This window comes from Podarcis raffonei, chromosome 3, assembly GCF_027172205.1.
Source record: "Podarcis raffonei isolate rPodRaf1 chromosome 3, rPodRaf1.pri, whole genome shotgun sequence".
Classification (NCBI taxonomy): domain Eukaryota; kingdom Metazoa; phylum Chordata; class Lepidosauria; order Squamata; family Lacertidae; genus Podarcis; species Podarcis raffonei.
This window is the reverse complement of record NC_070604.1, coordinates 75,288,414-75,313,338: the sequence shown is the minus strand read 5'-3', so window position 1 is coordinate 75,313,338 and position 24,925 is coordinate 75,288,414. Positions and strand designations below refer to the sequence as shown.

General features: G+C 41.4%; 1 protein-coding gene across 2 annotated transcripts in view; it reads right to left on the bottom strand.

Moving 5' to 3' along the window:
- The window catches only part of SMOC2 (SPARC related modular calcium binding 2), a 131,075-nt gene that overhangs the window by 71,600 nt on the left and 34,550 nt on the right, over window positions 1-24,925 (bottom strand). For both annotated transcript variants that reach the window (XM_053382425.1, XM_053382426.1), the window contains exons 2-3: window positions 17,387-17,558; window positions 657-763 (exon numbers count right to left, since the gene is read on the bottom strand). In XM_053382425.1, the coding sequence (XP_053238400.1) occupies window positions 657-763; window positions 17,387-17,558 (279 nt within the window). The remainder of the gene's footprint in view (window positions 1-656; window positions 764-17,386; window positions 17,559-24,925) is intronic.

The following is a 24,925-nucleotide window of genomic DNA, read 5'->3' as shown; positions in this document are numbered from 1 at the left end:
TATACTCTGCCATAATCCTCTGTATTACCATTAAAGGTAAAGGGACCCCTGACAATTAAGTCACGAACGACTCTGGGGTTGTGGTGCTCATCTCACTTTACAGGCCAAGGGAGCTGGCGTTCGTCCGCTTCCGCAGTTTTTCTGGGTCATGTGGCCAGCATGACTAAGCCGCTTCAGTCCTAGTACCCAGAGTTTTATCTAGTGTCAATGACCTCCATTTCCCCCCTATAGGACATGGGATGCAATCTGGGACTCAGCTGAGAGGGGACAAAACCTGATGTTCACCCCAGACTTTGGAAATCAACAAGGACACATTTAGTCTTTAACTGTACTTTCAAAGCATAATCATGTACTTTCTCCCAGATGGACAGGAAAGAGCTGAAGAAATATTGCTTCATAATGTTGTTGACTATGGTCAAGTGTGAGACCCACACGTCACAAAGTTCACTGGCCTTAAGCTAAGAGTTCAGGTCTGACTTTCCCAAGTTTATAAAGGCATATATATTCCTTTTAGCTGTTTTAAAATATGAACTGTGACATCAGAGCCAACCCATAGTTACTCTAAGTTAGAAAATGAGCTGTTGCAACCAAATGCAACAGACATAAATCTGAATTGATAGACATGCCAGATAAAGAGTCAAGAGTTTTCAGCCAACCTGGCTGTAAGTGCCATCATCGTTGCATTCTGGAATAAACACTTGCTGGAACTCCTTGCGTGCTTGTTCCTGGGTGTACTTCCTCTCTGCCACACATCTTGAAAGATCTAAAGAAAGGGAGGGGGAAAGCAATACAATGTTAGTGCCTCTGTACATCAGAATACCGTAAAATAGAATAGGTGTGAGTGATGCCAAGTCCATAGGCTGGCTCTGCACAGCTTCCTTTGAGTTTTCAGTTTTCTCCTTGAATATTCAGAACAGTTCTTCAGCCAGGGAAACTGAGGAAACACCCAAAAGGAATATAATACTCATCCTCTGATCCAGATGACCATGAAGTATACGTTGCAAAATTGTATGGATCCTTGCTCCATTTTTTTGCAATAACAACAGCCACACATGCCATAACGTACCAGAAGGCCTTTTTTTTTTTTTTTTTTTGGTACTGAATATAACTATGCCTCTGAAATATAGCTTGCTTGAAAAAACAACAGCACGTATCTCATTTGTGGTTAATATTTCTCTGTCATGCCAAGTTTCATACATTTGGGGGGGGTGAAATAGAAATGTGTTCGTCTTGTAATGATCAAGCAAATATTGAATCAAACAGCAGTCCCCCTCATCCCATTAAGTTTTTCTCTGGCTTGGGTCTTAATCTGAGCCAGAAAAGAACCCCCTGACCTTGATTCTCTGTCCCCTATTCACATATCTGTTCTGACCATGGAAACTGCAACAAGAGTAGCAGCAGAGAAGGAGCTATAAAATGCCTCCCACTCACACCCCAGATGCCAGAGACACTGGCAAGTGCAGTTTTCTACATCTTCCAGGGTCACTGAGACACTAAGATTCCAGAAAGAAGGAAAAGGAGAAATATGGCTGTGCTCTTTCAGTACTGCTGCTGTTGCTACTTCTGTAACTGCCACTAGACTGGGAAAATGACAAAGAAATATGTTAATCAGAAAGGGCAGTACTTAGGCATGGAGGAGTGGGGGAAGGATTAGGGAACCATGGTGTGCTCCTGATGATGTCATCGGAAGGACAGCAGAATTCCTGAATTTTGATCTAGGCATGAAAAATCAAAGCTGTATTTCCTGTCTTCCAGGAAAATAGTTGACTTTACCAGCACCAGGACCACAGGAATTTGCCCAAAAGGAAAGAAAAAAACTATGCACTTTTGCAAGCATCATATTTAATACTGTAAAGACTTCTATAGCCAATTCCTGTTACTGTAATTAAGTACTGCACTATTAAAGTCCATTATGAATATAAGATCTGAACACCAAGTAGAAATCAAATGGATTCATTAACTAGCATACATACTTAATTAATGCTGTAAAAATATCTGATTCTGTGATGAGTTCCCTGCTCCCCTGGATTCACAGTTCAACTTACTTTGAAATCCTATGAAGCCTATCCTGAAATCCTTACCCCATCATTCTCCACCACCACCACCCCTGCCCCAAAGGGACTAGGTGTTTTCTTTCAATACTTGCTTCTGTTAAATCTGTTGAGTATAACTGGTTTAATTGACACTAAAATGGGAGTGCCTATGTGTATTGGTGAAAGGGTTTAACTGGTATATTCCATTGAAACTAAATTATAACAAGAAGAGCTCTCTCTCAGCTTTAACTGAGTTGATAATTAATTGTTGTTCTCTAGCAGCTAACATGTGAGTGATTAACCTTAGATCATGTGAGAATAAAGAAAAGAGCCACCACCCTTTCAAGATGGTGAGGCTCCGTGGAGTAGGGATGTAAATGAAGCTCTCCAGGTAAACTGCTCCAAGCTAAAGGGGCTGGAATGCAGGAAATGAAGAGAGAGAGGGGGGGACAGAGCGAGAGTGAGGGTGCTATGTTTATCAGCTCTGATTACATTAAAGTCATTTCTAATATGCTGAGCCTGTGCTGGACACCTCAAGTTATTGTATGGAATTTTTTATGCGTCTTTGATGCTTTTGTTTTTGAAGGTAGTTCTGCAAGCAAATATTTACCGTATTTTTTGCACCATAACACTCACTTTTTTCCTCCTAGAAAGTAAGGGGAAATGTCTGTGCGTGTTATGGAGGGAATGCCTACGGGTGGCATCCCTACGGATTTTCCTCCTCTAAAAACTACGTACGTGTCATGGTCGGGTGCGTCTTATAGAGCGAAAAATACGGTAATTAAGCTTATGGCCTTAGTAATGTTTTTCTTCCAAAATGACTCAGTTACTGTGCATCTAGTCACTTCAAACTGCAACATTAATATCTGCAGTAAAAAGTGCACTTCATTTTCTTGGACTCCCCAGATTCCATGAGTCCTTTTGAAGATATTTGGGAGGGGTTTTTTTACACATATATGCAGTGTTTTTTTTCTTAAAAAAATAAAATGTTTAGGGGTACTCTCATTTTGACTCAAGAAAATCACCATTTTATAGCTCAAATCGGGAAAAATAAATACAGTAAATGGACAAAAGTACAAAGATTCCCAAAATGTTTAGGGGTATGAGTACCTCTGCATTCCCCCAGAAAAAAGCACTGCATATATAGAAGTTCAAAGGCTTATCATTCCTGTGCTTGAAACTGCAACGCTGGGGGAATTTTAAAAAGTTCAGTTTAAATATGGACAACATTTAATGACAAATTTCTGCTTTCCAAAAAGCGAGACTTCCTACTCTCATTAGAAGTACATTTTGGTTTTTGGAAGGAAAAATCCCTCATATCTGAGGCATCTGATGAAGTGGGCCCTGGTCCATCAAAGCATCTGCCACAATAAATCCATTCATCTTTACGGTGCCATGAGACACTTTTTTTCCTTATAAAGGCCAGTTTCTTAAATTCACACCAAAGGCTCTTGCTGTAGTTGGGCTCTGCTGTGGTAGTCAACTGCCAATGTTTCAAAAAGTAAGAATAAAATACAACTGCTTTGCCCAGCTTTCATACCGTACGCCTTATCCTAAGCTTATAAGTTTGCTTATACATTACTTACTAGCATGTGGTTTTAATGGAGAGAGTGTTTCAACTGAAAATAAATCTCTCCTTTGGTGGACTTCTGTCTTCATTTTTAGTGCAGCATGTGGTTTAAATGTCAAAAGGAAAAGTGATCTAAATTCCAGGACGCGAGGGCTCCAATCCTCGACGCACTTTGTCAGGAGAAAGCCCCACTGAGATGCATTGCACCTATTCTCCCAAAGAATGTGTGAAGGATTGCATCCAAGCTCTCTCATACAAGGCTGATAGTATTATAAATCAGTTCTTATATAGGAATTATCACTGAAGGGTGCCAGAGAGATGAATTCCTATAGATTTCCCCTGACTGAAACATCCTTCTTTGCAGTCTATCTAATATTCCAGGAGTTTATAGAAAGTTAAATCTGATGGAACATGACACCTGCAGTCTAACGTTTCTGGAATTATTCAAGCACAGTGTTATGTACTGAGCTTGGATCCTAGAACAATAGGCAGGTAGGATCCTAGAAGGCAGCAACCTGATTGGTCTGTAGGAGCCGCCCAATCCGGCTCCAGGAGGAAGTGAATCAACAACCTGATTGGCCTGCAGGAACAGTCAATCACACAGGACTCATTGTGTAAATAATGTATATATAGCCAGAGGTTTGGGGGGAAAGCACTCGCTCACTGTTTACCATGAGCTGATATAAAGAGCATGAAATCAACACTCAACCCCAAGGATATTTCACACAGGAAGCTGCCTCCTACTGTCATGGAGCTGAAGTGTGTGTTTCTACCTCAAGACAAAGAATGTTTCAATGTTGCTCTTCTGCCGGTTAAGGGCAGGGGTGGAGAACCTGTGGCCCTCCAGATGCTGTTGTACAACAGTTCCCACCATCTGTGACCATTGACCATGTTGCCTGGGGATGATGGGAGTCCAACAGCATCTAGAGGGCCATAACTTTCCTATTCATAGTTTAGGGCACTGGTTTTCAAATGCAGGTGTTTATTAAAGGTTCATCAGATTTCCTCACATTTAGTTATATGGAAAGCTCCACATCTTGTCCTCTTCATGAACCAACCGTGAGCTGGATCATATGCCTTAGCTTTACAGTGAGTTCCACCTCCGAGGGCCTTCTCGTGGTTCCCTCACGGCAAGAAGTGAAGCTACAGGGAACCAGGCAGAGGACCTTCTCAGTAGTGGCGCCCACCCTGTGGAATGTCCTCCCATCAGATGTCAAGGAAATAGACAACTAACTGACTTTTAGAAGACATCCGAAGGTATCCCTGTTTAGTGAAGTTTTTAATGTTTGCTGTTTTATCGTGTTTTTACTATTCTGTTGGGAGCCTCCCAGAGTGGCTGGGGAAACCCAGCCAGATGGGCAGGGCATAAATAATAAGTTGTTGTTGTTGTTGTTGTTGTTGTTGTTGTTGTTGTTGTTGTTGTTGTGTCGTCACAGTCTGGTTGGATTTGTGCATTTAATCCTAGGTATTTCATTGAATGGCAAAGGTGAAAATACATGTTTTTACAAATGGACTTGTTTCAAAGATGGGTATTTTTCCTCTCAGCAATAAAATTCCATACAGGCCAGGCCCCATTTAAATGGGGCAAAGCAAGCTTACTCTGTTTTCTCTAGGCCAGTGAGTATTCATGTACAAGATACTATACTCATTTCTGCAGTTATCTATCTTTTTATTTTATAAACAGAAATTCCTACTCAACAGATCAAAATAATACTTATCACTGAGAAAAGACTACTTAGAAAGTGATTAAAGTGAAATGTCTGAAGTAAAATATACCCTAAGGGCAAGCCACAAACGCTTAGCTGTTCTTGAACCAAGCGTAGAGATTTTCTTAAATCTGTAAAGATTTGAACAGATGGGACTAATATTAAGTCACACAATTTGGATACTTCTAAGATTTCCCTCTGCACCCACTCACCCACTTTATATGGATGTTTCCATTTTCTGGCTTCTCCTCCTCCCCCGCCGCCCTGCCGCCCCAGTTTTCAGAATGCCGAATTTCAGTGACATCTTGTGGAAGCATCTGCACAAGCTTTAAGTTGGTTTTATACCAGTTAAACCAGGGATGGGGAACCTGTGGCCCTCCAGTTCCAATCAGCCATCATGGCTAATGGTCTCTTGAGTAAAGGTGAGGTATAAATAATAAATAGATAATTTTATAGAGATGCTCCCCCACACTGCTGAGTCATTTCCATATTTTAAAAGACAGGCAGTTGCAAAATGTGAAGGATGCAACAAGCCTGGCAAGGTGATCCATAAATGACAGCATCAACATTTCAGCATTCAGTGGTCTGTTCCTCAAAGTACATTTCACCATCCGCATACGATGCTCGCACAAAAATTCAGGTCTTGGGGGTGGGGCAGCTTACCTTACTGCCCTTGTGGATTTAAAATATAAGAGAAGTACACCGGTTCACTTGTTAGCTGACATTAGCAAGAACTAGCTTGCTGACCTGTGGAAATTCTTTACCCATTCCTCAATGTGTCAAAACACAGACTTCCTGCTTGTTAACAGGGATATTAAGATACTGAGAAGAGTAGCCAATTTTAAATGGCACTAGCCAAGGGATGAGCCAATTTTTACAAGGTAAAATATATTGATATAAAAGCTTGATTGATTGTTTCAGCTATCTCAATTTTATTTTTGCAAGTTTCATACTGACCAAAAGTTACCTGCAAGCTAAAATTAAAAACAGATATAATGAAAATTTAAACCTCAGCAGATTACTGGCTGAGCCAGACTTTTGCTAATCAACTACCACCTTTTATTTAGTCACTTTGTATTGATTATGCTTAATTCTGTTTTATTTTTCATAACATTTGTTCTATTATATATATTCCTCCCCCTGTTTTGTTGATTTGTGGTGACTATTGGCTTTTGTTGTGCCTCCCTCATTTTACTTTATATTATGATGATTGGTGGTTTTAAGCAATACACTTGAATTGATGGATTGATTTTCTCACTGAGCAAGAGAGACATTCATAAAAGTGTTCATATGGACCCCCTGATGTGTTCATTGAAAATGAGGGGAAAATAGGATTTCCTCTAAGCCATTTCCAAATGCAGATGTTCCACTAGCAACACCCCCTCTTCCACGGATGGGAAATAAATGTGATTCAGTTTGCATTTCAATATGAACCTGCCTGATTCACACTTTCTGAAACATTATGCAGATTAAAATATAGCCATAATATGAAAAATGTGCACTTTTCTGAATTTTGCAATGCTTTTTTTCAGTCTCAAGTAATGTGCACAAAAATGCAGGCAATGGGGTAAACTATGCATAAAGATGCATATAGTAACGAAAATAACTTACCAAAACTCATCTCACAGGAAATTGCTTTACAAAAATATGTGCATTAAGCACAATTGCATACAAAAATGTGTCTGTTAGGGAAAATGCACACTGAAAATTCAAACTGATCAATTTTTATGAGGATTTTATTGTAATGAAAGCAAGCAAGCAAGCAAACTGATGTGTAAATGTGAAGAACTAGACTTGGAGAAATGAAAAGCTGAATGAGAGGAAATGAAATTTACAAATTTGCCCATCCATGCCCTCATACCTTTGGCATGAGCAGAATTGGAAGTATGTGTCTTCTGTATCTGAGTAAGGTCTTCTGTCACTAAAAATGAACAAATGGGCACCAGGTGGGGTGTCACACTCAGCGGGAACAATCACACACCCCTTTCATGTACTCACTGAACATGCAAGGGAACTCCTAATGAGGAGAGAACAGCTATACATCTACAGAGAGGTTAAGTTTGGCCTCAGACTTTCAGGTGCTATTTTAAAACACACACACAACCCCAAAACATTCATAAATTAAAACTAGGGGTGTTCAGCACTCACATAAAAGTACAGCATTTCCACACACATGCATACACAGAAGGGCTGGTGTGTAGTGCCAGAAGCAGCAGACCATTTCTACCTCTTTTAAAAAAGCAAAATGCTGCATTCTGGATCTCTGCAAAGAGACAAAGTTATCTAAGTTGGAGTGTTCTTCCATTGGCACCTAAACAGAACCTACCTCTGAGCAATTCCCATTTGCAACCACTCAGCAATTTAGATATTTACTAAATCTTTGCGATAAAATAAGGAATGCTCCACTGGAATCTTGCTCAGTGAGAAAATATTTTTCGCCTTCTTTCGGTACCAGCATAAATTCTGGTGAGGTTTGACTGTTGCTTTTTCTAATTCTGCTTGAAAGCCGCAGTTCCTTCTGTTTATTCCTCTCTGCTTTGTGATGGGGTCACAATTCTGTCTAAAACAAGAAAGTCTGTGGAGGTCTTGGACTGGTGACTGGAAGTAGTATGAGGCTTGATGGAGGCCAATAAACTGAGGCTGAATCCTGATAAGATGGTGGTGCTGTGAGTGGGTATGCTGCCCCTGAAGGAACCAGTTCATAGCCTGGGAGTACACTTGGATTCCAATCTGTTCCTGAAGTTCCAATTGGCTTCTGTGGCTAGCAGTGCTTATGCCCAGCTTAGGCTAGTTTGCCAGCTATGGCCATTCCTTGCCCTGGATAGCTGGGCCCCAATTGTCTGAGCTCTAGACATCTCCCACCTGAAATACTGCAATGGGCTCTACAAGTGGTTGCCTTTGAAGCTGTTCAGAATCTGCAACTATTGTGAGGATGGCAATGGTTTGTCGCAAAGTGTCACAGGTCCTGAAAGTGCTGAAAATGCCAGGCCCAATTCAAGGTTTGGCATAAACACCCAAAATGGCCTTGGACCCAAGTACCTTCGCGAATAGGAACTATCTCAGGTATAGTTGTATGAATAGTTAATTCAAGCACACAGGCAGGTGAAAGTATTCCTTTGTTTGTAGCTAATCTTCTTACAGAGACATCACCTTGCCAACAAAGGTCTGTGTAGTTAAAGCTATGGTTTCCCCAGTAGTGATGTATGGAAGTGAGAGCTGGACCATAAAGAAGGCTGATCGCTGAAGAATTGATGCTTTTGAATTATGGTGCTGGAGGAGACTCTTGAGAGTCCCATGAACTGCAAGAAGATCAAATCTATCCATTTCTTAAGGAAATCAGCCCTGAGTGCTCACTGGAAGGACAGATCCTGAAGCTGAGACTGCAATACTCTGGCCACCTCATGAGAAGAGAAGACTCCCTGGAAAAGACCCTGATGTTGGGTAAGATGGAGGGCACAAGGAGAAGGGGACGACAGAGGACGAGATGGTTGGATAGTGTTCTCGAAAATACCAGCATGAGTTTGACCCAACTGCGGGAGGCAGTGGAAGACAGGAGTGCCTGGTGTGCTCTGGTCCATGGGGTCACAAAGAGTCGGACACGACTAAACGACGAAACAATAACAATAATCTTCTAACAAAACACTTTTCAGGTTATGGTGAAAGTTCCCTCAGCACCACTGCAGAGAACTGAAAACCTGAACAGACTGAAACTGCTTTACCAACACCAGTGAGATATATAGTATTTCAGAACAAAATGGAACCACGTTGGCCAGTGCATACAATGAAGATCCCTTTTCAGCGGCCAACACTGAACATATTTTTTAGGGTATACCTTATGGTTGCCAGATTTATTCTTTATTTTAAAAGGCTGTTCCTTCTTTTGGAACATAGCAAGCCAACAAGGCATAAATAGATGTCGTTTAGTCTAGAACATTAGAGCTAAATGTAGTATTCAGCACCTCCGTGTCCATAAGCAACACTGAAGTGCAATTAACAGGGAAACATTTATGGCCATGATTATTGACAAACAAAGGCTGCTTTGAGATCTGGTCCCTGACACGAAAAGTTGTCGAGAAATATGTAGTCGTTGGCATCACTTGGGAATTTACTGGCCTTGCAGAAAGCCCAAGCTGAAAGTTCCATTTTTTGCCCAGAATCTGAAAGTAAACTTGGCATAGACTGTTCTGCATTTGAGCTCTCCGAACCACCAAAAAAACAAATTTATGGGCAGAAAGGCCAAAATATCTTTGGGAGAAAAAAAAAGTTAAAATGGATCCAACTTAAAATGCCACTTCTTCCAATCCACCCACTGGATCTGTTCAGTTGGGAAATGAGCCGCTGGCAACAGAACATTGTTCTCTTGACAGTGCCCCAGAAAGAGAAATCTGTTTTTCCTCCACTAGACACGTCTGTTATAGATATTGCGCACACGGAGACAAGACACAGTAAGCTGGCAGCGATTGCAGACTCGGGATTTGAAGATGCTGAGGTGTGAGGTGAAGAGATGCCACTCAAGCACTAAAACCCTCCACCTCAATTAACAGTTAACAGTTGTGAGACCCTGGAGAGAGAAAACGGGCCTTTTGCTTGCATATATAGAATGCTACACAAAACAATCTAATTCTTCTCTTGATTCCACAATAAAATTGTACAGAAGGTAAGGGGAACCTGTGGCCCTTCAGATGGTGTTGAACTACAGTTCCCATCATCACTGACCATTGACCATGCTGGCTAGGGCTGATGGGAGTTGAACAACAACAGGTGTGCCCAGCTAAAGACAAACTTTCATCATCCATGACCATTGCCTACATTGGCAGAGACGCATGAGCCTTGTAGTCCGCAATGTCTAGGGGGCACCTTGTTCGCTAACCTTGCATTAGGGTTCTTGCTTCATTATTATTAGATAGCTGCCAAAATGGAGGTAAATGCTAGAGAGACAGGTAACTCAACCACCACCTGAAATTAGTCAAGTGCCTTGCACCTTGATAGCAGCATCCTTGAAATGTAACCCATCCATTCTATGCAATATTCACCATCCAGTCATTGAAACGATTTTATTGTTTTTCGTTTATGAGTTCGGGTTTTTTTTGTATTTTATCTTATTTTTACCTTACTGTATACCACTTCAGCAGGTTTTGGCTGTGAAATGGTTTATAAATCTGAAAATACAAGAAGTAAATAAATAAAATTAAGCTAAAGGCTAACTGCTATATGATGGCATCAGCTTCCAACAGCTGGAGACGTTTGGGGAAAATATATGGCCAGATCTAGATGCGGTTTATTTATTCATACAACCTACATGCCAAATTCTATGAGGTGCCTTCCACTAGTCTCTGAGCACATGATCACTGCACAACTACCCCAGTGCTTTGAAAAGAGAAGTCAATGGCTGTAAAAATGAAATAAAAATTAATTAATTATAATATAATGGACACAGAAAAAACTAGTGGGATCCAGTGGATAAGCAACAACCTAGAAATAAGACTTAAGTTAGGCACAATCTGTGGTTTGCAAGTTCTCTCCGGCTAACCTCATAATTAGCAAGGTTTTTCCAAGCTTTCCCAGAAAACTTTTGGAGAAATATTGGGATCTTACCAAGGGTTATCCGAGAGCCTTTAAAAAATGAAATAAAATAAAGCCTGAGAGTGCTCTCTGCCAGCTTTCTCTACTGATCACAGCCCTTTCCATAAACTTCACAATGTGAAGGAATGGAGTTAGAAGCAGGGAAGGCTTGTGTGGAAGGATTCAGCAACAGACTCCTCACTAGGGCTGGAGGAGAAATTTGATTCAGTTCCTATTTAAAGCTACATTTATTAAATTTTCACTTTCTGAAACTATCTGCAAACCCAAACAAAGCTAGCCTTCAAAATTCACACTTAACTGAATTTTCCAATGTAGTTCTCCAGCCAACCAATGTTTATAAAAAGGCATATATTAGGGGGAAGTTTGCATTAAAATGAAGTGATTAGCGAAGATAGCTTACAGAAATGCATTAAACTGGGGAAAATTGCTTGCATAAATATGTACATTAGTCAAAACTCCATATGTCTCTTAATGAACACATTGTATATGTGTTCATTATGAGACATTCACAATGCTGGTGAATTTTCTTGAGGATTAGTTTCATTCTGTATTTTAAAAAAAACGAATCACTAATTGCTGCAAAAATCTAGAGGGCTGAATGTAAGATTGAAAAAAATGAGAAGCTGATAGAATGAAAATTATCAGATGCTCCTATCCCTATTCCTTACTTTATGGATTAATCCAGTGCTTGTCAAAGAGTGTGCAGACCACACTGGTGTGGCAGAAGAGGATGGCAAGTGAGGTGGGAAAATTCAAGGACAATCAATATTCTATTTTGCGAATGATTCTTGTTCTTATGAAGCTGCATTGTTTTATACTTTCTAGATGTCCCATAACCATGTTATAAAGTAGTTGTTTTCTGTGTTATAAATCAAACACTGCTGGGAGTTGTTTTGTTTTGTTTTTCAATGTATTTCTTATCAATTGAAAATTTGGTCTCTGCACTTCTTAAATCTACAAAATTAGGCTAGAAAGTGCATTCTGGGGAAGTCTCTAGTACTGTGACATCTGGTTCCAGGCTTGCGAGGAAGTGAAATCATCCCCCAAAGCGGAAAATATTAGGGAGGAAACTAATAATAATTTAGGATAATCAAAGAGCAAGTTTTTCTATTGTTTTAGCCTGAATCGTTTTTTCAGGGAGGGGGTTTGTGCTAGGAACACCTTCTGTCATTCCTTTCTGCAAAACCCTTTAATGCTCCCCCGATTGTATAATTTTTTTAAGGATAGTTATTGAAAGCTCTCCCTTATGGTCATCTGCTAGGAGCGGTTGGTCTGAGAAACATAGAAAGAACAAAGATATCCTGCAAATAATTTTCATTGTTTTTAGTTTTTACCCAGGCCTTAATAACACTTCCCTCATAACCTTGTGGAATTCTATTCAAATATACACACCCACACCTTCTTCTTCTTCTTAAGGAATATAATTAACAAAAAGAACAGAAGTAATTTCCCTTCCTGGAACTGTATCTGACATTCTAGTCATCTGGTGGTTAAGGGAATAAATATTCTGAAGAAAACAAAAGAATAACAGAGCTGGCTGGGACTCCCTTGGCCTTTAGGAACCACCCATTGCTTTGTGGCAGGCGTCACTAAACCTAAACGCTGTCTGACAGATTTTAGCTAAATATGGAAAACAGAGAAGAAAATGAAATGGGTAACAATGAAATCTTGGCTTTTGCATCTAATGCTCATATTTTTTTGGGGGGGTGCCATATTTTTACTATTTTGACCTTATTGCACATATTGAATTATTACTTTTAAACAGAGTCTGTGTCCTATGCTTACTCAGGGTTTGGAAGAAGACTACGTTTTCCATGCTGAAAGAAAAGGCAGAATGTGAGGAAACCCCTCAACAAAACTCTGTGAGTGTGTTTTGTGTGTGCCTGTGAGGGCCATCATGTGTGCCAAAAGGAAGGGAGGGGGACCTAGAAAAAAGTTGTTTAGTTATTTATTTTGAATTCTTCTGGTCCGCCCTTCATCCTAAAATCCCATGGCGGGTTACAACAACAGCTGCACAAAACTATAAAAATTATGACAATAAAATAACAGTTCTCATAAAAATAAAAACATTCTGTCAGTTCCTGGCATCTAGGCATCCCACAGCATTAAAAGGCTTGCCAAAAGAGTTTTCATCTGGTCTTCAGCTGGCACGTGTAGCTGGCTATGTTCATGCCAGTTGAACCTCAAGGTGATGTCATGGGACAGTTATGCTTCCACTGTAACATGCTCCCTGAAAACCCAAACCCAAATTCTGGAAGGGAAAGATCCATTTGGATTGATCACAGTGAAGGAGCTTCAAAACCAGGTTCAATATTCTCATATGGGTTGGGGAATCTGTGGTCCTCTAGACTCCAACTCCCATCATCCATGATCATTAGCCATGCTGACTGAGGTTCATGGGAGTTGCATCATTAACAATATCTTCTGAAGGGTCTACCTTCTGTGTCCAGGGCAGCTGTTTACCAGCTCCATCTGGTACGCAGACTCAGACCCTACCTGCCAGCGGACTGTCTCGCCAGAGTGGTGCATGCTCTAGTTATCTCTCGCTTGGACTACTGCAATGCGCTCTACATGGGGCTACCTTTGAAGGTGATGCGGAAACTACAACTAATCCAGAATGCAGCAGCTAGACTGGTGACTGGGAGCAGCCACTGAGACCACAGAACACTGGTCTTGAAAGACCTACATTGGCACCCAGTACGTTTCCGAACACAATTCAAAGTGTTGGTGCTGACCTTTAAAGTCCTAAATGGCCTCGGTCCAGTATATCTGAAGGAGTGTCTCCACCCCCATCGTTCAGCCCAGACACTGAGGTCCAGCGCCGAGGGCCTTCTGGCAGTTCCAGCACTGCAGGAAGCTAAGAACGAGGCAGAGGGCCTTCTTGGTAGCGGCACCCGTCCTGTGGAGTACTCTCCCACCAGATGTCAAAGAGAAAAACAACTACCAGACTTTTAGAAGACACATGAAGGCAGCCCTGTTTAGGGAAGCTTTTAATGTTTGGCGGACTCTTGTATTTTAATATTTTGTTGGAAGCTGCCCAGAGTGGCTGGGGAGACCCAGCCAGAGAGTATAAATAAATTATTATTATTATTATTATTATTATTATTATTATTATTATTATTATTACCCTAAACTGCTTTCATCTTTGCCTTAGGAGAATTGTGAACTATGATTTTAAAACCAAGAGACCCCAAGAATGATCTGAAGGCACTTGATGCAACTCTGCTGCTGAAGCTAACACAATCCGGCTCTGTATACTGCCTGGATGGGCTATATCATGGGTAGGCACACTAAGGCCCGGGGGCTGGATCCGGCCCAATCGCCTTCTAAATCCAGCCCGCGGACGGTCTGGGAATCAGCATGTTTTTACATAAGTAGAATGTGTGCTTTTATTTAAAATGCATCTCTAGGTTATTTGTGGGGGATAGGAATTCATTCTTTTTTCCCTTCAAAATATAGTCCGGCCCCCCCACAAGGTCTGAGGGAGAGTGGACCGGCCCCCTGCTGAAAAGGTTTGCTGACCTCTGGGCTATATGAACCATATGCATGCTTCCTTTCCACAGAAGGCTCTGAATACTACAATTAAACCACTATTAATGAATTCATTGCACTTAGGTCTGGCTTTCAGCTCCTTGGGGAAACAGCAGGAGAAAAGTCGGTGCAACTAGCAAATAAAAATTTCCTTAGAACTATGGTGTGACTTCCTTTCTTCTTTTGCTGACATTCTATTTAACTTTGTATTCTAGGAGCAGGAAGAATCTCACAAGTACATTGTGGTCTACAGAATTTCCAGTGTATGAAAAGGTCTCCTTTGTGTTGTCAACAGATATAACAGGAGCTTGGATTTCAGAACTCAGTTAAGTTTTCTTTGTCACCCTTGAACAAATATGGAGGTAGAGCCAATTAGACAATACAACAGAGCATTATGAAAGAGACTAAGAGAACAAGCAAATTGTTTCATTTAGGACTGAACAGGGATGAGACAGAACGTCTCTTTAACGAATTATTGGTGCTTTAGGAGCTTTTTGGAGCTAACAGAGATGAGGAATGCATGGCGTGGAAAATTGTCTCCTGGAGGATGTCTCTGTGTGGTCTCTTGTTTTGGATAGAGAGTGAGCAAAGGTAAACCTTTTGTGATCATCGGTATTTATGCATAAAGGATAGCATTGTGCTGAAAATCAAACCCTGCATTTAAGCTGGGAAGCGTATCAAGATTTTTTCCTCAAGCTGGCAACACAAAAACCTGAATAGTTCTGCACCAATTAGCCCAAATGACTTTCAGATTAATCAGAAATGAGAAGCAGAACACTAAATATCAGAACTGGACAGGGAAGAAGTAAGATAGTAGGGTGGGTAGAAGATGGGATGTTGACGAGAAATGATAGATATAGAAGAAGAGTTTGGATCTGATATCCCGCTTTATCACTACCCGAAGGAGTCTCAAAGCGGCTAACATTCTCCTTTCCCTTCCTCCCCCACAACAAACACTCTGTGAGGTGAGTGGGGCTGAGAGACTTCAGAGAAGTGTGACTAGCCCAAGGTCACCCAGCAGCTGCATGTGTAGGAGCGGAGACGTGAACCCGATTCCCCAGATTATGAGTCTACCGCTCTTAACCACTACACCACACTGGCTCTCTAGTGCTGTTTCAATCCCTTTCAGTGATCTGAAAATAGTTCAGCACAGAAACTAGTTAAGATGCAGTAGTCATATCATTTAATTTGCTTTCACTCTAGTGCAAGCTTCTTCAACCTTGGCCCTCCAGATGTTTTTGGCCTACAACTCCCATGATCCCTAGCTAGCAGGACCAGTGGTCAGGAATGATGGGAATTGTAGTCTCAAAACATCTGGAGGGCCAAGGTTGAGGAAGCCTGCTCTAGTGCCTTTCTATAGAATTACTATTCTCCATTCACTCGTATTTTATGGATAATTTTTGCTGTTGCCAAATTGTTGCAGTCCAGTGTTTTCTATGTTGTCTTCTGATATTTTTCCTCACACCCATGAGGTGATTTCCCCCCCACCCCATCAATAAAACATAATTGGAGCACTAATCTATCCAGTTTGGTTGGTCAAAGCACTAACAAGGCTTTTCAGCACTCTTGTGTCTTTAATTAATTAATTAATTAATTAATTAATTAAAAGGCCTGTTTGATTGGACACCTTGTTTTATTGCTTCTTGTTGATTCCAACTATGGGATCAGTCATGAACAACTACTTTTAATCACCCAAATGTCAGTTTTTGTTTCCACAATGATGGAAGTATCTAATCACTGATTTCTTCTCATGTTTTTCTTCTCATTTTTTTAGAGAAATAATAAAAAATAGTAGTACAAGAAAATCATTCATTAAGAGGCTATTAATTACTAATCTCCAAGCCCTGGTGAGCAGGAGGCTATTGATCATTCAGGATCTGCAAACACGACACTTTTAATGAACATTTCATTGGACCTTTCCAACAGTGCGATATCCTAGACATGTCTTCTCAGATGGAAGTCCAACTGACATCTTCTTATAAGTAAACTTTATGGGGAAATTTTGACCAGGGAGGAAGGCATTTCTGGATGATATAGTGCCATAATGAGTATATGTTGAAACTATATTCTATTTCTACAAGTTCCAGCTAATTACAGAAAAGCAATACCTCATCAACATTAAAGGGCTGCAGTGTAGAACAGCTGCTGATTGAAGTCATTGGAACCGGTGTACAAGCACTGAATCCCATCCAACAACATGCTCTTCAACACCAGCCATTAGAGTGTATAGTGTTAATATCTTCTGAGTCTAATCACACTATCCCATCCCACACCACAGCCTTTAGAACTACTTTGCCACATCTTCTTTGGTATGTGATTTTAAAGAAATGTGTGGCAAGTTCTACTCATCACTCGGCAGGTTTGTACAGATGGACAAGGTTATCTAGAGTGTGAATACTCTTAAATGAAAAACATGGCAGCAGCTTGGTAAATTTGGACTGTTTGGGCTCAGTGCTTTTGGCAGATCATATTCAGGATGTGTATACTCAGGATCAGCAAATATTTGAAGGACCTCAACGGTCCTTACAGTGTCCATATACACTAACAGCAATCTCAGCTCTCTGAGAGCTGGTCCTTATGCAGCCAAAACAACACCAGTGATGCCTGAAATGGAAGAATCAGCAGGATTGGGGGAGCCCTGAGCAAGGTTGTTGAAGAGAAATTATAGATATGGTGCAGTTTAACCACTTTCACTGATATGCAAGTAGTTCAACACACAAACCATTTAAGTTGCAGTAGTCATGCTCAATGGCCATGAAATATTGGCTGACTCCCCCCCTTTTTTTAGGGGCAGGAGGTTGAAAACTTGGGGGGATGAAGAATGGAACAGAATGCCCAAGAGGAGCACTCAGCACTGCAACATTTCATGGTAAGTTCTACTTCTTTTTAAATGAAGACACATTAAGGAGTGTGCTTAAAGCATTAATTTGTTAAGCCCACAGAAAGAGAAAGAGATTTATTACCTTTGCAGTTGCCCTTGTGGGAGATTTCTAGTTGAGGATCTTTGCATTTTGCCCGTTGGAATTCACACCGGGACAGGAAAGTCCTGCCATCTGAGGCGCACAGCGATTTTTGGGGGGACCCCGTGCATTCCAGGCTGCATTCTTTGTCCTTGTCTTGCTCCACTCTTAAAAACTGTAACAAAACAAAGTGGTGTAAGAGGCTGAAATCTGATCAAGCATTAAAACTCTCCAATAATATTTGGCCTGTCATGCAGCCATCTGATCTCTACCTCACCACCTCCACTCCCCCCAAAACACAAATCCTGGTTGTGAGTTTATTTTTCAAGGAGAAAAAACAGCAAATTAGCACTGCACAGTGGTGAGCCTGGTGAGAATCCTAGCACCAGCTGGACTGCTCTGAGTTAGGGGTTCGGGAACAGGCCACAGAACTATGGCCTTTCTTCCCCAGTCTAGTCACAGGGCAGATGGGTATCTCTGCAAGTCCTGACTCTCTGCAGAAGTGATGCAGGTGAAACAGCCCTCTGGAGTCGCTTTCCTACTTAGATAAGACTGCTATGTCACAATTCTATTTCAGCTTTTAGATCATGATCCTCTGGACATAGATTAGTTTCCTTTTCATTATGTGCAGTGCCTGGTACCCTTTTAAGTATTTTATAGACACATTAATAATGACAATGAACTGGAGCATAGGAATTTCTGAAGTTATGAATTGACGCCACTGCAGAAATACTCTTGAGGGACTGGCATAAAAGCAGGAGACTTAATCATTGCCATCTATGGCAAACAGTCACCAGATTTTTGTTAAATGTGAGTGTTTTCCAAAGTAAGCATACGGAGTCTGTGAATTATATCTTAACTCCCCGTGTGCATTTCTTTTTTAAATAAAAAAGAACATGCATCTGTAATAAATCCACTTAACTTTTGAGCTTCAGCTGTGCTCTCCTTGCATTTCATCACACTTTATTATAAGCAAATATAAAAGCCTTACAGTAAGACATGATAATTATAATTTTCTGTAAACAGTGCAACAAAAATCACAGAATTCATTATAGACATAATATTCATATCATTGGAATCCTAGCACAAGTTAAAAAATATAAAGGAACAGTAACAAACAAAAAGAACATTCTTTTTTGACACTTCCTACTTTGTTTAGCACTTTTTGAACACCACCGTGGATTGTCTGAGGCTTAACTTCAAGTTGAATACAGTACTGGGCAATTAGGGATGGAGTGATAGTTCATTGTAGGGGTGCTCAACTTTGTAAGCACCCCCAGTTAAAGTGTTGCAGCACCTAGAGCACACATACCCTTCCTCAATACTGCTGGCATATTACAGCCCAGGTGTGACCCTTCAGGTAGAGAGGATATCTCCACTGGTTTGCATAGGGGGTGACTTGAAGGACAATTCATGGTGGGAAATATTATTGAGATGCTGGTCACAAAGGAAGAAAGAAATCACCCATCCACAGACGAAACCTGGTGCATAAAGATTCCCGAAGGGGATAATTTTCCAATCCATTATGTTGTCCCATAAGCTGTCCTTCAGTTTGGGGGAGGAAACAATTCTATTTGGGGAAAGAGGGACAATCATTTTGAGTGCTTACAAAAGACTTTCACGTTTTGCTAGTGCATGATGGGAACGGAACGCTCACCGAAAGCAAAACAAAACCCAAAACAAAACATACACCTGCCAAACTCCAGTATCTTTGAGCTGTATTTCATTCAGAGGTCGTCTTCTCTTTAGCAACATCACAGCCTTCAATTGCATTTTCACCTTTGTTGTGGGTCCCTCTCTTCTTCATAGCACTTATAAAGTGATAGAAGTAAATACGGACGTTCTTGGGGGAAATGGCAATGCAAAAACTCATAATGAAAGGTAGTCATTTCAGAAAGGAACATAGATGTGCCTAACACATAAAAACAGTTTTGAGAACAGCCGGACATAATACTGGGCCAAACCCGAAAAGCACACTCATTTCTATTCCCAACTCATCTTTTTATTACTATTACTACTATTCGCCGCCGCCACCACCACCTTTTATCTCACTTTCTAATTACCTCCAGCACCTCCTCTAGCCCTTTTCCCTGAGAGGAGGGAGACCTTTTTATTCACACTTCTCTGTTTTCCATTCACCTGTACTCAGCATGCAAGGAGATGCTGGGGCTGGCATTGGGCCACCCAAAAGGCTACTGCCCAGCTGGAAGGCACAACAGGTAAGTGGGGATGAAATGGGCAGGCTGTGGCACTGAGGTCCACCAGACAAGGAACAGTGACCTAGAAGTTAACCTTCCATGCGCTATCATGGTGGAACTGGTGACTTCATATCTGGCTACCAGAAAATAATTGTCTGCAACCAAGTCCAGGCACAATTTGTTATGATTTATTTGTAACAATAAAATACACGCAGTCCCTGGTTTCATCAAAGTATTTCATAGGAAGAAGAAAATTGCTGTAAAGGGGATTAGAAACCCGATCAGCCTTATTTAGAGTGAAAATCTCTTTGTCATTAATTTCAGTGCTGGCTCCATCCTCTGCTTCCTTTCAAAGCCAACGCTTCCTGGTTATGATCCTGTTCCAGACATGTACTAATGATTTGGTTACAAAATATTTTGGTGCCTGCATGAAAACATCTAAACTCCAGACATAGCCTGCCTGCATCCTAGTGTGACTCAACAATATTTTGCAAAAACAAATAATCTCTACTCCAGCACTGTTCAGCCCTGTTCTCCAAGTTAAACATTTAGTGCAGAGCTGACATTAAGATTTACAAACTGGACCCAAGCTAATGGAACTGGCTTGGGGCAATTTCAAGAAGTCTGAAAGCAGTGCCCGCTCCTTGATACACACCTGAACAGCTACTCCATTGACCCTACGCTTTCATTCTCAGTCCAAAATAGCTAAAAACAACAAGAAGCACACACCATATAATTACAATACCAATTATATCACCATCATTTCATACAGTGAATGTTTATTGAAAAATGAGTTTTCGTTTGTCTATTGGCAAGTTGTTTTGAAGGCTTCTGACCCCACAATCCAGATGTGCCAAATGAAAAACGACACATTATAGCAAAATTAATTACTTTTAAAAATTAATTTGTTAATCTGCTTCCAGAGTCCCACCAACTTCATATGAAGAGGTGAGGATCTGGCAACCATTATATATGCCTTTAAATCCTCTCCATGTGCAGTTGCCTTCTGAAGACTGTTCCAGAGTTTCATCTGACAGGGGAATACATTATCCCAATGCACCAAGGTCTGCACTAGCTTTCTGTTCCCTTCCAGTAATTACAATTCAAGGTGCAGGATTGTTATTTATTAAACTATTGTTATAACAACTTTCTAACCTCATGTGAACATTTGGTCAAAATGCGAATAGATATATATAGTCAAAATAAAAATTGAAAAAACCCCAAATGGCACACAAGTCAACAATCGTGATTTTGTTCTAGAATGCTCTCTACACACCTTTACTGTAATTTCTGAAGAGACCTTACAGGCATAGGGTGGCCACTAACACATTGTTCAAAAAGAGGAACTGTGCCGCAAAAAAGAGGATGCAGATTTGCATTCAGTTTTCACATCCTGATTTGCACGTGCACATTTAGAAACAATTACTATCCTATAAACAGAAATACAGTACATCTCAGCAAAATGAGGAAGACTGTGACCAGGTAACAGGTGCTAACTGCTGATCAGGAGCAGCCAGCTTGGTGGTGTGGTACAGTAGAGATGTCCTTCTAACAGTGGTGTCACAGCTTCTTGCCAGGACGGAGCAGGGTGACAGCTTGGTTGTGGCTGTGTGTGTGTCTGGCAGAGCCAGTATGACACTCATGAAAGTGCACCCACACAACCCTGACCTTGCCGCTTACCTGCTCCATATCTCCATCTCATCCCAGTAAGTATCCATGAAACTAGTGTTGGGAGGATAGCTCCATGGCACTGCCCCACTATGCCAGTCACTTGTTAATGATGGGTAACTCTTCCTTCTCAAGGTCCTTACCTTTAAACAAGACTAGACCACTGAACCTCTGGGGACTGCCAATCAGAAGGTCACCGGTTCGAATCCCCGTGACGGGGTGAGCTCCCATTGCTCTGTCCCAGTTCCTGCCAACCTAGCAGTTTGAAAGCACGTCAAGTGTAAGTAGATAAATAGGTACTAGTCTGGCGGGAAGGTAAACAGTGTCTATAGGCGCTACTCTGGTTTCGCCAGAAGCGGCTTACTTATGCTGGCCACCTGACCCAGAAAAACTGTCTGCAGACAAGTGCTGGCTCCCTCGGCCTTTAAAGCGAGATGAGTGCCGCAACCCCAGAGTCATCTGCGACTGGACTTAACTGTCAGGGGTCCTTTACCTTTTTTAGACTACACAGTCCTTTAAATATAGGACTGTCCTCTGCAATGTAGAGACACTACAAATGCCTTTCCTGAAGGCAGCTCCAAGGGAAAGTGAAGGGAATATATTTCTGATAAATTTTCTCCTCACACACTTGAACCACAAGGAAGATTTGATTTGGGTGGCGGAGCAGGAGCCAATGAAGACCACCAAAACTTTCCAAAACTAAATGTAGCTTTTGGATGGGAAGGGGCAGCATTCCTAGGGGCCATGATTGCTTTGAGGAAACAAAAAAACAAGGAAAGGTTTGGAAAAGCTGGCGTCACCCTTCCTCTTGCTCTGCCTGAGGTGATAGCCTCAGTGACGGGGAAAGGTGGGGAAGGTCTGAACCCCTCTTCCTCTCCAGCCCATCAATCTTGACAAGCCCTAGTTACCATTAGAAAAGTGGCCCTTCTGCTTCTATTTACACACATCTGCATCTCTGTTACACTTCACTAGTATAATTGAGTCCTTTAAAGCTTTTTATCCTAATCCGCACAATAACTCTTCAGAGTTATTCTATCACAACAGGATCAGGTTGGGTTGTTACACTTAAAAAAAAAAAGTTTGCTTTTTAAAGGGCTCAAACCTTTTATATTTCTGAAGCAGAAAAGAATTATATGGCAAGATTTTGGTCTGTAAAATGACCATGTGTTATTCTTTAGGAAAAAAATCCCACTCATATGTATCTTTTTATGCTCACTGGTTCACTTTTTAAAGGCCTTGTTACAGCATGCACACATGGAAACATTTTATAGGATCTGGCTGTTAAACAAATTTTCCTGATAGGCCCGTGAGCAGGATCCTACATTATTTTACGTATAGATTGGGTTCTGGAAAAGCTATGCTGACAACATATTTTACATATTGTTTTAATAGGTTGTTGTGCGGAGTGCTCCTGTTTGGGGTTCCATCCAGCTAGCTCTGGCCGTTTCCAGGATAGCCCATTCCATGCCCCCTCTCAAGCTTTTCCCCAAGAGACACTCAGCACTCTGTGGATGCCTAGCATGCTCAGTCCTCCTCGTGTTCTTTTTGGAATTCACAACCCTTGCAGGTTGCTTTCCTAAAACATTTCATAGTTCCTCAAACCTTGGGGTTCCCTCAAGCCTGCTGATATTGTCTTATGTGTGGTTAGTGCTGTTTCGACAGCATTATAATCCATTCTCAGAGATTGAGTATGCTATTAGTGTACAGGGTGGATTTTGATCTACACCCTGAGTAAAATTGCTATTGTTGCCTCTTCCTCACTTTAAATAATTTACTGTGTGTGTGTGTGTGTGTGTGTGCATGCATGTGTGCCTCAAATTTCCCACAATGTCAGTATAAAGTGCTTCCCCAAAACACTTAACAGTGAACCAATCTTACCTGGGGGATTTTGTACATCTTTTAGCAGGCTAGAAAAACTGGCAACAATAACCTGAAGTTCATGTACCAGATCCCATAAAGAAAAGTTCTTATTTCTTCTTTTTCTAGGTAAAGTTTGCCTCTTTTCTGCACAGTTGTGGAATAGAAAACCAGGGAAGTAATGGGTTCACTGATGTTTAGACTAGTCGTGTATCCATCATTATAGAATAACAGAATTCGCTTAAGCAAAAGCCAGTTAAAGCAATAAACCTTTCAAAAAATAACACACCAATGTAAAACATATCAGTCAAAGTAGAGTCGTATTTAACAATTTTCTGTGCCTGTATCCTGCAGTTTTAACACAGCCCCAAATCCAGCTGAAAGCAACCGAGTTGAACCTCCATCACTGAGGGAACAAAGCAAAATAAAGTCTAATTGACAGGCAGCTTGGAATTGACCTTGGGAACAAACGCAAAGGTGTTCTCCATTTTGCAGCTGATTCTTCAGCCATACTGCAGTTCAACTGGAGGCAGGGAGTTACACTTGGAGAGGTGGCATGAAACAGGATGCATCCATACATGGTTATCTGAAGATTTTCCCCAGCTTTCTCTATAACTATAGCTGATATCAGCATATGACATCCTTTGGCAGCTACTAGGGTACCAATACTTTGGTAGGGCTATGTCAGGGGGCAGGGGAACAACCCCCATGGCAGGTTGCCAGGATAAGACAAGGAAAAGTTCTTACCATCTGTTTTTTATTCAATATTTACAGAAATAGGCTTGGAAATGCAGCCTCTTGGAATAATGGCACTGTTCCGAGTAAATCTCCACCCTGCTTTTCTTCCACTTCCTCATTCATCAACAGCACCCGCCCCTTACGCTGGCTGCTCAGGGCCATCTGTCTCTGAGCAATTTGCTCTCCTACTTTTAAGGCTCAACGGGTTGTGGTAGATGGTGGGTCTGGAATGCTTTCTAGTGATAACATGTCAGCCAGCTGCTCCGGCTCTGCCTCCTCCTCTCCCATTATTTCTCAACTTTCCCCCTCATCTTCCTCTGAGCTGTGACCTCCCTCAAATTCCTGTTGTAATTCTGAACTTTCTTCTTCTCTGGAAGGGTCAGGCTGGGGAGGCGGTCTCACCACCATTCCTCCTCTGCCCAGTCCCTGACAGGCTACCACTGTTATTTATCCTAGCCCTTCTCCTTTCAAAAATATCACAACCTGGTACTCCAAGGTAGCTGGAGCTAGGTTTTCCTCATAGTGCCTTGTTAGTGCTGCTACATCAGAGGAATTGTAGGAAATTAAAATGGTGGGTAGACCTTGCCACCTGGCAGGTGTATGGTCACTGCAGGCTGTCACCATAACAAGGTAAGCCTACTGGAAGAAGGGGCCTTCTGATGAAGGAGGGGTCCACTTTGGTGAGGACCCAATCAAACCTGGAGCTAACACTGTCAATGAATTATCACTGACCCTCTCCCCAATATTTGTAAGTCAGGAAGTTCCTCTTGATAAGGTACAGAGGGCATCAATGATTAAAGCATGTAGCAATGGGGACCATGTACTCTTCTATAGTGTTAGGGCTGCCAGAGTGTTCATATCAAAAAGATGGAGATAGATTCAACAAATGTGGACATGTCTTGCCAGACTTCCCAACTTGGGACAGGTTTTGCAGTAGCAAAATGGGGCAGATGGGAAGTCCGGCAAGACATGTCCACATTTGTTGAATCTATCTTCATCTTTTTGATGTGAACACTCTGGCAGCCCTAACACTAATGTGTAATGTGTGAACACAACCTGCATCCCATAAACATGGTCAGTG